This window comes from Bufo gargarizans, chromosome 6, assembly GCF_014858855.1.
Source record: "Bufo gargarizans isolate SCDJY-AF-19 chromosome 6, ASM1485885v1, whole genome shotgun sequence".
Classification (NCBI taxonomy): Eukaryota; Metazoa; Chordata; class Amphibia; order Anura; family Bufonidae; genus Bufo; species Bufo gargarizans.
Genome location: NC_058085.1, coordinates 352,578,054 through 352,591,835, shown reverse-complemented (window position 1 = coordinate 352,591,835; position 13,782 = coordinate 352,578,054). Strand labels below are relative to the sequence as shown.

At 44.0% G+C, this 13,782-nt stretch overlaps 1 protein-coding gene across 1 annotated transcript in view; it reads right to left on the bottom strand.

The window, feature by feature from the left end:
* Positions 1–12,677, bottom strand: part of LOC122939843 (alpha-2-macroglobulin-like) — a 138,827-nt gene extending 126,150 nt beyond the window's left edge. The window contains exons 1-2 of the mRNA XM_044296034.1: positions 12,583–12,677; positions 11,534–11,717 (exon numbers count right to left, since the gene is read on the bottom strand). Of these exons, the coding sequence (XP_044151969.1) occupies positions 11,534–11,717; positions 12,583–12,650 (252 nt within the window). The 5' untranslated portion in view covers positions 12,651–12,677. The remainder of the gene's footprint in view (positions 1–11,533; positions 11,718–12,582) is intronic.
* Positions 12,678–13,782: the final 1,105 nt, after the last annotated feature.

Below are 13,782 nucleotides of genomic sequence, written 5' to 3'. Positions count from 1 at the left end.
GTGGAGTACTGGTTTGGGCTGGTATCATCAAAGATGAGCTTGTGGGGCCTTTTCGGGTTGAGGATGGAGTCAAGCTCAACTCTCAGTCCTACTGCCAGTTTCTGGAAGACACCTTCTTCAAGCAGTGGTACAGGAAGAAGTCTGCATCCTTCAAGAAAAACATGATTTTCATGCAGGACAATGCTCCATCACACGCGTCCAAGTACTCCACAGCGTGGCTGGCAAGAAAGGGTATAAAAGAAGAAAATCTAATGACATGGCCTCCTTGTTCACCTGATCTGAACCCCATTGAGAACCTGTGGTCCATCATCAAATGTGAGATTTACAAGGAGGGAAAACAGTACACCTCTCTGAACAGTGTCTGGGAGGCTGTGGTTGCTGCTGCACGCAATGTTGATGGTGAACAGATCAAAACACTGACAGAATCCATGCATGGCAGGCTTTTGAGTGTCCTTGCAAAGAAAGGTGGCTATATTGGTCACTGATTTGTTTTTGTTTTGTTCTTGAATGTCAGAAATGTATATTTGTGAATGTTGAGATGTTATATTGGTTTCACTGGTAAAAATAAATAATTGAAATGGGTATATATTTGTTTTTTGTTAAGTTGCCTAATAATTATGCACAGTAATAGTCACCTGCACACACAGATATCCCCATAAAATACCTAAAACTAAAAACAAACTAAAAACTACTTCCAAAAATATTCAGCTTTGATATTAATGAGTTTTTTGGGTTCATTGAGAACATGGTTGTTGTTCAATAATAAAATTAATCCTCAAAAATACAACTTGCCTAATAATTCTGCACTCCCTGTATATATATATATATATATATATATATATATATATATATATATGTAGTATATATTTGTATAACTTGTTTAAGGCTCATTCTGGCTGGACTCATTTTTCCCTCACATTATACACTGCTCGTTTCCATGGTTACAGACCACCCTGCAATCCATCAGTGGTGGTCAAGCTTGAACACTATAGAAAAAAGCATCAGCCTCCCTGGTGGCCCGGACCGTGGGAACGCAGATAGATTGGTGTTTTTTTCCTATAGTGTGCAAGCATGACCACCACTGTTGGATTTCCGGGTGATCGTAACTAGAGATAAGCAAATTTTTCAAAAATTTTATTCGCTGGTTCGCCAATTTTTTTAGGAAAACTTTGTTTCGATACTAATTTATTTGCGGCGAATAGTGGCGTAGAACACTGTGCCTTGCAGTAACATGCATAGGGAGTCTGCTTTGGTAGTAAAATAATACTGTGAGTCTGTATGACATACAGATGACATAGCTCTTAGAATCACTGCACACTTCACTTATTGTCACGATCAGTGGAGGGGGAAAACTCCACACTATACACAGGAGGGAAGGGGATCAGAAACTGGGCCTGGAAACTAGGGAAGAAACAGGTCACCTCCTAAACAACCCTAATCCGGGCCCTAACTACCTATCAATATAAATAGACCATGAAGGTAGGAATATTCATATGCTGTATACCTAGGCCCTTATATCCCTATAAGGCCCTGGAATAAGGTTAGGACCAGAGACAACCCATTCCTCCCCAGATGGACGAATGGAGGTCTCTGTCTCAGGCCCAGATACAAACAATAGGCAATATAACAAACACAAAACAATAAGAACAGACAAGACTTATCTGAAAGTAGGAAACTGGCAACTCCAGAAGAACCACAGAGTACAACCAACCAGCTACTTAGAAGGCAGGAATATGCCACTGAGCGTAAACCCCTAAAATTTAACTTTTAATAATATTCAGATAAAATAATAACCAAACCCCAAAACTCTTTATTATATATATATATATATATCTTGTAGAAAATGGACTGCACTCCAATTAAAAAAAAATATATATAATAAAGATAAAATAGCCTAATATCTGATGCCTACACTCAAGATACAAAAGTCAGCGTAGTACATACATCATATTATACAGCAGCAGAGAACAGTGTTTTATGCTAGTAGGGACACCTAGGGTCTTTGAGGGTTTAGCCACCGAGAAGTGGGGTGTTCTGGGTGCTCTGCTTTTAGGCAGGGGTAGCCGGAAGGGACAACTCAGAGAGAGAACATCTTCCCAACCCCATTTCTTTGGCTGCTGGCCTACAGACCACCTGGTGACAAGTAACCGTAAGTCCTTCAATATATAGAGACCACCTGTTTACAAGTAACCATGAGTTTTTAAAACAAACAACCTCTGGTTATTTAACTGCATGTTCCAAGTTCTATCAAATGTGCAGACGTTATGCTGTACTGTTGCTGCTGCTGTATAATATGATGTATGCACTACATTGACTTTTGTATCTTGAGTGTAGGCATCATATATTAGGCTATCTATTTTATCTTTATAATATATATATATAAGAGTTTTGGGGGTTGGTTATTATTTTATCTGAATATTATTAAAAGTTAAATTTTAGGGGTTTACGCTCAGTGATATATTTCTATTCCCCCCTATGCAAGTGCATCTCGCATTCCTTTGATTAGTTAGAAGGCAGGAAGAAAATCTATAAACTGCACCTCCAAGAGTGAGAAGCTGCTACTTATGGGAAAAGGTAGTTTACCAACAAGCAACACCTGAAGCAAGAGGTGTCGCATTCACCAAAACACAAACACAATAAGATCCACAGTGAACTTGTCAATTTAACCGACGAGTTGCCAGTCTCTCCGATCTCATGGTACCTGCAATGGGAACATCCGTGACACTTATTTGGGCAGTCACGGGGCCAAAACTGACCAAATAACTCAAGTATAAACTCAGTCTTACAGATCGTTGTTAGTGCCAAGAAAAAGCGCACTCCTTTTACACAGTCGTCAGCTGATTCCACAACGATATCTACAAAACCTGTTCTATTAAACGCTTATACAAGTAGAGGTCCCCCAGACAGAGTGGAGAGGTTGTCAGCAGTAAGTTTCTGTTGACGTCACTAATTATTCTGCCCTTCCTCTGATCCGTCAGAACAATAACCCACAAAAAACGGATCCTGTCTGGGGAGCATCCGCCTTCACTCAGTCAGCATTTGGTCAGTAATCAATCAGTATTGCTAATGCCAAAAAAAACAGGAGTGGATACAAAACAGAGATGACAAGTGAATGGAATCTTTGAATGTCTTCTGTGTTTTGTACCCACTCCTGCTTTTGGCTACCAAATCACAAGCCAATTCTGATGGGACCATACCAGCCTTACAGCCTTGTGCATCTAATTTCTCCTTCTTTCTGACAAGGAGAAATTAGAAAAACGGCCCCAGAAAGCAATTTTCGTCCTCTTAAAAACTTGTGCCACTCTGTGGCCTCCTCATTACGATTAAGGACGTATTGTCTGAAAAGCGTAAATGAGCACTGCATATGAAGTGACTGTATCTGCTGTTGAATATTATGAATTAATGAAGTTTTTAAGAGGACGAAAATTGCTTTCTGGAGCCGTTTTTCTACTATTCTCTACTTTACAGTACCTGGGGACTCACCCAAAGGCTCCTGAATACGGGTATAAAGGCCAGATACAAGGTGAGCTGGAAAAAAGTGTGTTTATTGAAATCAGATCAAAAGAAGGGTCAAATAAATTATGATGTCAGCCATGCCGAAAGGCAAAATAGTGGCCCAGTCATGAAGTGGAGATGGTGGAAACAGCATGAGAAGTCCACAGAGTGGCCCCCTATGACATAGTGGTGAGGTAGAAACAGCATGAGGAGACCACAGAGTGGCCCAATGGCATAGTCTGGGGGGTGGCGGCAGCATCAGGAGGAGGCCACAGAGTGGCACAATGACAGAGTGTGGATGTGGTGGCAGCAACAGCATCATGAGGAGGCCACAGAGTGGCACAATGACAGTGTGGAGGTGGCAGCAGCACCAGGAGACCACAGAGTGGCAAGGTGACATAGTGTGGAGGTGGCAGCAGCATCAGGAGGCCACAGAGTGGCAAGGTGACATAGTGTGGAGGTGGCAACATCATGAGGAGACCACAGAGTGGCAAGATGACATAGTGTGGAGGTGGGTGGCAATACCAGTAACCGCGGAAGATGGTGGGTGAAAGAAGAATCATTTTGCATCAGATGTGTGGCATCAGGCGGGTGACAGCATCAGAATAGTAGCCGAGGCAGGTAGCTAGAAGAAACCGGTCTCTTTTGTCAAAGTGTTGGTGTGGCACCATGGATGATCTAGTCTGATGCATCAGGCATTGGTGGGTGGAAATCCTGGCTGATCTACACCTGATTCATCTTGAGAAAGGTCAGTGTATCCACATTTTGGGTGGACAGGAAAGTTCTTCTTGTGGTAACTATGGTCCCCACCGCACTAAATACCCACTCTGATACCACACTATTGGCCAAGCAGGACAGCTTTTCCAGGGCAAACTCTGCCAGTTGCGGCCACAAATCCAGTTTGGCTGCCCAGTAGTCCAGCGGATCTTCAATATGGGGTGGCAGGGTGCTGTCCAAGTATGCCACCATCTGCTGGCTCAGGTCCTGCTCCAGGTCTAGCTGCTGCTGATGAGTAGGCGGGTGAAAAAAGCTGCTTATCAGCGACTCTAGACTCAAGTTGCTGCTGATGGAGCTGGAACTGCTCCTACCCCCCACCCTGCCACAGCAGCCATGGCAGAGGAATGTGAGCGCAGAGGGCCGCCCCGGTCAGACCTGCGAGAGGATGGACGATGGCGCAGATAGGCATTCACCAACTCACTACATAGGATGTCTCTATAGTAGGTCAGTTTGTCCTCCCGCTCAGCAGGTGTAAAAAAGGCCCCCTTTTTGGACTGGTAGCGAGGGTCCAGCAAGGTGGAGAGCCACACGTCATCTCTCTGCTGAATGGTGACAATTTGGCTGTCACTATGCAAGCAAGTGAGCATGCATTGGACCATTTGTGCAAGTGACTGGGAGGGAATCCCTGCTTCCATCTCCACTGCATACTGCCATGTTGTGTCTGGGTCCTCTGCCTCGTGTTCCTCATCGCCTTATAGATCCTCTGGCTGCTTCTGCTCCTCCTCTCCTGTCACCTTAGTGGAAAAACCACCCATTTCGCTACACATTGCTTGTGCTCCGATGTCGTTGTCCTTCTCCTCCTCCAGTTCAGCCTCCACAGGGCTCATGTGGCCGTGAGATCAAGGCGCCATGTCTCCAGTCCCCTAACCAGTCAGATTTACCAGCATCTGTTCCAGGACATGACGCAGTGGAATGACGTTGTTCATCCTGTAGTCCTGGCGACTGACAAATAACGTGCCCTCCTCAAAGGGCCTAAACAATCGGCAGGTGTCACACATGAGCTGCTACTGGCTGACATCAACGTTACATATGGGAGTACTCCTGTCCGTTTTGGTCATCAAGAAATCGTTTATGGCCTTTCTCTGTTCATACAGTTGGTCCAACATATGGAGAGTGGAATTCCGGGTGGAAACGTTGCATATCAGACTATGTTGGGGGATGCCGTTCTGCGGCTGCAGCTCAAGGAGTGTGTGCTTTGTGGTGTACGAGTGGCTGAAGTGCTTGCAAAGTTTCCTTGCCATTTTTAGGATGTCTTGCAGATGGTTGGAAGACATCAGGAACCACTTGACAACCAGATTGAACACAAGTGCCATGCAGAGTGCATGGCTCAGCCCTTCTTGACGCAGTGCCGACACCATGTTCTTCCCATTGTCGGTCACCATGGTTCCTATTTTGAGTTCCCGCGGAGAAAGCCAGGATTTTGTTTCTTGATGAAGGACACAGAGCAGTTCCTCCCCTGTGTGACTCAGTTCGCCCAGGCTAACAAGGTGCAGAACAGTGTGACACTGCCATGCCCTGCACATGTGGTATGCTGGAGGGACCCTGTGACTTGTCCCTGCAGTGGAGGCTGAGAACACGGTGGAGGATGAGGAGGCAGAGGCCGACATTGTAGCAGGACCAATTTGAGAACAAGCGTGAGAACGTGGAGGCAGAAGCGGTGTCACCTGGCCAAGTTTCTGATGTGGCTGTGCAGGAACCACATTTACCCTGTGGGCAGTAAAGGACCCGTTTTGTCCCTGACCGTAGTTACAGCTCCACACTTCGGTGCTGCTGTTCACTTTGGCACACTCCAACAGGCTCAAGGACTGGCCCACCTTCTGTTCTACATAGGTGTGCAGGGCTGGTATTGCCTTTTTGGCAAAGAAATGAAAGCTTGGGACACTCCACCTTGGCTCAGTTCTCTGAAAGGTGCAGAGTCCACCACTTGGAAAGGGAGGGACTGCAGCACCAGTAACTTGGACAGGAGCACATTCAGCTTCTGCTCCATTGGATGAGTGCAAGCATACTGTTGTCTCTTGGCAATCGCTTCTGTAATCGATTGCTGACGGAATGACTGATGAAGAGTAAGAGGAGGAGCAGGACATCAGGACCAGCAGATGATGGGAAGGACAGACAGCTCCCTTCGGCTGATGTTGTGGAGCCTTGACTGCCTGAAACCGGGTGCATGCCTCTGGGTGATGCACCGTTTGCTGCGGCAGAATTGACCACCACATCTGAGCCACAGTTCTCCCAGGCCACTTTATGGTGACGCTGCATATGTTGACGCAGGGCCGTGGTGCCATCATTGGCACCCTAGCCACGCTTCACCTTCTGCCCACAGATTCTACAAATGGCCATGTTCACCTCCTCCGCCGGCTTAACAAAAAACTGCCACACCGCAGAGTAGGTGATTTTTCCCCCAACACTGTGACTGACTGACTGCTACTCCTGCTGCTTCCATGAACCCGTGCACCACTTCTTTCCGCCAGGTAGGCTCCTGCGAAGCGGGTGGTCTACCCTGGGCATGTTTCGCTACCGACCTCCTACTGCTGCCACCCTGCTGACTCCCGGCCATGCTAGCGACTTGCTGGCTCTGTTGCTGCCTCACAGGCAAGCTGCCACTCTCTTCTCCCGATGATGAAGCTCCCAAGTGCGATCTGCTACATCATCATCATCATCCAGTACTGTCTGCACATCACTGATGTCCTCCTTAACCGTCTCTAGGTCAGGAGCCTGACCGCTTGCAACACCAGCTCCGACGCCACTCTCCTCATCACTACTTGGCTGGCCAGTGGCTGCTGACTGACCTCTAGTAGCTCGTCCTGGCTGAAAAGTGGGGCTGAGCCCACAGCATATAATACTTCTGTGGCTGAGGAGACAGAAAAGTACAGAGGCAGGTTGAGGACAGGTGAGGGCAGAGGGACTGCTCCTGGGCCATGCCAACTAAGGCTGGGTTCAGACCTAAGCGTTTTACAGCGCGTTCCTACGCGCTGTAAAACGCTCAACAGGCAAGAACCAATGATTCCCTATGGGAATGGTTCTCACCTGAGCGTTTTACAGCGCGTACGATCGCGCTTTAAAACGCCCAACGTCCCAAGAAGTACAGGAGCTTCTTTGGGGAGTCTTGTCGCGAGTTCCCGTAAATGGACTTCTGGGAACGTGCAACAATGGGCGTTTGCATACAACCGGAGCCGCGTATGTGAGACGCCGGAGAATCGCGCATACACAGCGCTCAGGTCAGGACGCTCAGGTCTGAACCCAGCCTCAGGGTTGTGTCTGACAAACCCACTGACTTTTAGCTGGGGGTGTCTGATGTCAATTGGAACAAAGTGGATGACCGAGTCAACCGTTCAAGAACCGCTGGGTTGCTGGTCAAGACACGACCGCAAGCTGACACTGGGAGCTCAGGCCTCTGAAAGTGACCTCTGCTGCCACGCCCCCTTACTCTGCTGCGACCTGTGCCAGAAACATTAATGCATCTGCCACTCCCCTGAGGGCCTGGCACTTCTCTGCCTGACATACTGTTAGATCAAAAAAAGAAATTAAAAAGAAAATAAAACACCCCAAAAAAGTCTGTAATTTTCTCACTTCGCCACACAATGGCTAAAAAAAACTATTTTTTTTTCAACTAATTTATGCCAAAAAGGGCTGTAATTTTCTCACTATACCACACAACGGCAAATAATTTTTTTGTTCCACTAATAAACGCCAAAAAGCGCTTTAGACCATTTAACTACACCGTTGAACAGCAAATATATTTTTATTTTGCCACTAATACAAGGCAAAATTGGCTTTAGAACATATAACTGCAACCCTGATCGGCAAATATAGTTTTGTTTTGCCACTTATACACGCCACAAAAGGTTTTAAAACATATAACTGCACCACTGAGTGGCAAATTTCTTTTTTCTTTTTTCGCTAATACACACCACAATAGGCTTTAAAACATCATTGCATCGCTGAGCGGCAAATATATTTCTGCTTTGCCACTAATAAACAGCAAAAATGGCTTTAGAACAGATAACTGCACCGCTGAGCGGCAAATATATTTTTGTTTTTCCACTAATACACTGCAAAAATGGCTTTAGAACAGATAACTGCACCGCTGAGCGGCAAATATATTTTTGTTTTGCCACTAATACACGGCAAAAATGGCTTTAGAACAGATTACTGCACCGATGATCGGCAAATATATTTTTGTTTTGCCACTAATACACGGCAAAAATGGCTTTAGAACAGATTACTGCACCGCTGATCGGCAAATATATTTTTGTTTTGCAACTAATACACGGCAAAAATGGCTTTAGAACAGATAACTGCACCGCTGATCGGCAGATATTTTTTTTCCTTTTTTGGCTAATACACACCACAATAGGCTTTAAAACATATAACTGCACCGCTGACCGGCAAATATATTTTGGTTTTGCCACTAACACACGGCAAAAATGGCTATAGAACAGATAACTGCACCGCTGAGCGGCAGATATTTTTTTCCTTTTTTCGATAATACACGCCACAAAAGGCTTTAAAACATATAACTGCACTTCTGTGCGGCAAATATATTTTTGTTTTGCCATTAATTCACGGGAAAAATGGCTTTAGAACAGATAACTCCACCGCTGAGAGACAAATATATTTTGTTTTGCCACTAATACATGGCAACAATGGCTTTGGAACAGATAACTGCACCGCTGACCAGAAAATATATTTTTTCTTTTTTCGCTAATACTGTACACGCCACTAAAGGCTTTAAAACATATGACTGCACTGCTGTGCGGCAAATATATATATTTTTTGCACTAATACACAGCAAAAATGGCAGTAATTTTCGCACTTCACCACACAACGGCTAATAAGCCCTTTTTTCAAACCAATACAAGCCAAAAAATGCTTTACAACATATAACTGCACCGCACAAGGGCAAATAAGACATATAAATATTTCCTTGTAATAAACCCTGTTAATGGCTGTATCAAACAGCACTTGCACCTTAATAAGAACAGTTTGCTGGAATTACAGAGCTGTGTAATGGCAAATTGGATCCCCAGTCAATTGTTCCTATTACTCAGTCTATAATCTCCCCTACTGAACCCTGTTCAACATAAATGCTGTGAAATGATTCCTCCCTATCCTTGAATAATCTTTCCCTGCACTTGTAAATCGCTTTTTCAGCACTTTAAAGTCTTTTCTATCACTGTCCTAGCGCCTGCTGACGTCTCTCCCTGCACTCAGTACACTGGAAAATGGCAGAATCTATTTATAGGGCTGTGACATCACAGGGCTGGCTGGCTGCTGATTGGCTGCATGCATGCATGGCATTATGGGTGATCCCGCCTTACCAGAGTTCCTTTCTCCATGTCCTCACACATGCAGCAGCCATTTTAGGAAAAAATTTGATTCGTTACCACGAAGCGAGAGGAAATTCGGCTTCAGTGAAAATCAAATTTTTCCTGAAATTCGGATCGAATTCCACTTCATCAACTTCGATTCGCTCATCTCTAGTCGTAACCATAGAAATGAGCAGTGTATAATGTGATGGAAAAATTAATAAAGCCAGCAAAGGAAGCAAAATCGATAATAACAATACATTAGTAAGTGCCTTGTATTAACTTTCTGTACATGATAAATGCCATTTGCTGAAGTGAGACAAGTCCTTTAATTATCTTGTTGTCCTACTGTGGACACTGGACACAACAGCGAGACTCCTGCAGAAACCCATTGTTTTACAGCCAGACATGTGACTGAGGAGGAGGGGATTCATGGCTGAACATGCAGCGGCCTTCCTTTTAATAATGAAGACCGCACTGTATAGTCCTTCTTCATTGTTAATGGCCACGCGGCACCTTCGAACAGGGGCTGTTGCTGGTATGGGGTTTGGCTGGTTTGGACAATATGCATATTATTGCTGTTCTGGCCTGCAATCTCCTGCAGGTTATTTAACAGTAATCATAGAATGTTAATCGCCTCTGGCATTCCCGCTTCTCCAACCCCAGCGCTCTCCTGCCCTACAGGTGGGAGTCCTTCTTCTGCCATCTGCCTTTCCATATCATCTAATATTGAGAATATGTAATCAGGAACATCCAGCTCCCCCTCTTTCTGCATGAGGAGGATTGTGATCATCAAGACCTGGCCCCCCCAAAGGGGTGCAGACTGGAGGGCACGCTGGCTGTGGAATAATAAAGGCTTCCATCTTATTGGTATTAAATTGCATATTTTAGTTTATGGCTCATGAAGGAATAAGTAAATGCAGGAATAAATAATAAAAACTGACGCAGAATGACTCTCCCTGCACTCTCCCTGCACTCTCCCTGCACTCTCCCTGCACTCTCCCTTCTCCAATATTCTTCTATTAATCGTTTTCAGCCACACTGGCCCTAGTGCATGAGCGCTTGCCACGTCTCTCCCTATTCTCATCTCACAGGACAACACAGGACAACGCAGGATGAGGGTTTTATAGGGCTGTGACATCAAAGGGGCTGGCTATCAGTGGATTGGCTGGCTGCACGGCATTATGGGTGATTTCACGTTCTCAGGCTTCTTAATTTTGCTTTGAAACATGTGTAGCCAAAATTTTAGGAAAAATGGATTTGTTGTGTGAGGAAATTCAGATTCGTTGTGAATCGAAGTCTTCCTAAACTTCGTACCGCTTTCCGCTTCAAATTCTTCGCTTCACTGAACAATACGATACATGGTGTTTATTTCTATATTAAATGCTAGACACTGTTGTGATTACCATATTGAATACTATATATAGATCTGATTCCCATACTGAATACCATACATGTTTCTGATTTCAATATTGAAAAAATATACATAGGTCTGATTTTCATTTTTAAAACGTTATTGCTGATTACCATATTGAAAATTATACATAGATCTGATTACCATTGACTACTGTACAAGGTTCTAATTACTATACTGAATACCTCATGTGGTTCTAATTAGCATTGAATACAATATATGGCTGAGGTTCTCATATTAAACACTATATGGGAGATTTAACAAAGCTCTGTGAAATCTGATTGGTGCTTTGGGAAACTAAGACACTTTTTCTTTACACAACCTTTGATAAATCCCCACCCCTGTATATTGTTTTCCAGTCAATACTTTATGTTTTCAAATAATTGTACTCTAAACACTATTTAAAGAGATTTCCAGTCGCAACACAGTGGATGAAACGTCTACTTCCGGCGGCTGCTGATCGGGAGGTGTCAGGTGTCAGACCCCAATTGATCAGATATTGATGACCTATCATTCATTATACCATATAGATTATACAAACCTGGAAGTCATAGCACTTGGAATAGTCAGGGGCGTCTATTTTCTCTTCAGCCACAATATGAACTTGGTCATCTTTCTTCAGCTCTAATTTTAAATCAACAGCACCCGTCAGATCAAGGAAGGTGACACAGACTTTCTCCTCAATCCCCTGTGCTAGATTTACAGGGAAGGTGATGACATAATGGCTGTAAGGATACAAAAACATTGACAATGGCTATTAGAAAATTCTGTGGAAATCAGATTAACAATGGAATTGATATCTTGTTTTACATAGAATGTTACTTGAGTTGTGTCAAGTTAAAGGGAATCTGTCACCTGCTTTTACCATTTTTAGCTGGCACCATCGCTATGTTGACTAAAGTACCTTATTCTCTGCAGTCTTCTTTTTACTTATTTTTGTTTTGTAGTTTTGATATAAAAGCGATTTTTATGTTATGCTAATTAGGGTCCAAGGTGCCCAGAGGGGCGGCCTGCGCCTGCGCGATCATCAACCTCCTGAGGGCAACAGCCTCAAAAGTCTCACTGGGCATGCGCCGAGCCCAGTGATGTGACCTGAGCGCTATTGCCCTAAGGACGTTGATGAAGTAAAAAGAAGACTGCAGGGAATAAGGTACTTTAGTCAACATAGCGATGGTGCCAGCTTAAAATGGTAAAAGCAGTTGACAGATTCCCTTTAATAACTTACAGCAGTGGTCTCCATTCCACGGCTCTCGAGCTGTTGCAGAACTACAACTCTTAGCATTTCCTGACAACAAGAGAACCCCAGATTTGGAGAATACTGAGGCACAGCATACATGCATCATTGACTCAAAAATAAAACACATTGAAGGCACGTCTTAGCTATTTACTCTACTCATACAGTATACCATAACTGGAGATGGGCAAATTAATTCTAAAATTCAGAAATTTGACATCAATTTTTAAAAATTGTATGATTCTTCCAAGCCTGAATTTTTAGTGATGAGAGAGTGAGAGAGTGAGATTTGCTCATCTCTAAGCATAACTTAGACACAAATAATAATTGCTAATTTAGATTGGTCAGTATCTTACGGATCGGATGCCAATGTGAGAGATGAGCTGAAGATTGCCAGGCAAACGGATACCGAGAGAAGCCACATGTTGGACAATATGCCCCTGCCACTCAGTCTGCAAAAAATGTTCTCCCTTATAACAATGAGAGATAAAGGAGGAGCCAGAATGTGTCCTATGTCTGACAATCTGGTTGGAGAGGGGGTGAATGTTAGGAGATTTCAGCATAGCTCGTGACCTTTTATCTATTGTGAAACTTGTGTAGATGACCAGGAGCCAATTTACATTGTTTGCTTTGTGAAATTTTAAATTCATCTTGCTGTACAGTGATTTCAAACATCAAAGCTCTAGTTATACAAGATTTCTTTTTAAAGTTATATATATTCAGCAGACTGTTTGTTTCTTATTTTAACAAGTACCTTATGCACATCCTAGGGGAATAAAAACTAGGATACTCTTGGAAGAATATGTGTAACTAAGGGAGAGTTCACATCACCATTTTTTTCTGTTCTTTTGATCCATCAGAAGAACAGAAAAATAAAGGAAAAAAAATGGATCCTGTGCATCAGTCAGTGGCATACCTCCAATAGAGGCAGACCACGCAGCTGCTATGGGGCCCTAATGGGAAAAAGGGAGCCCGCAGTGGAAGATAGGCCCTGCCCACTAATTACACTGATATAGCTACTACCTGTTAAAATAGAATGCAAGAAGTGGAGAAGGACCTTTGGTAATGTCATCAACCATGTGACCAGTGCAGGAAGCCAAAAAATCTGAAGGACCTTTAGTGATGTCATCAACCATGTGACCAGTGCAGAGCCCTGGTGAAAGACCTATGTGACGTTCTGCAGATTCTGAGGTGTGTATTAGGCTTTGTTCACATCTGTGCTGGTGACATTTGCTGTTCTGCCGTCATAGGATCACAACAATGAAAATCGCCATAGTTCTGGATCTGGTGCTTCATGGACAACACCTGACGGATCCCGCTGACCATGATGAGATCTGATAGGTTTCCATCTGCCAGGCTGTAAAATTGTGTCCAGCATTTATGGCCTGATCTGCGAATGAGGCCCCAACACAGATGTAATCAAAGCCTTATATGTTCTCTAGCATCATTATGATGTTCTGCAGCAGCTGAGGTGTGTGTTTTGAGGTTCTGCAGCAACTGAGATGTATGTTATGATGCTCTGCAGTGGCTGAGATGTGTATTACAAGGTTCTGCAG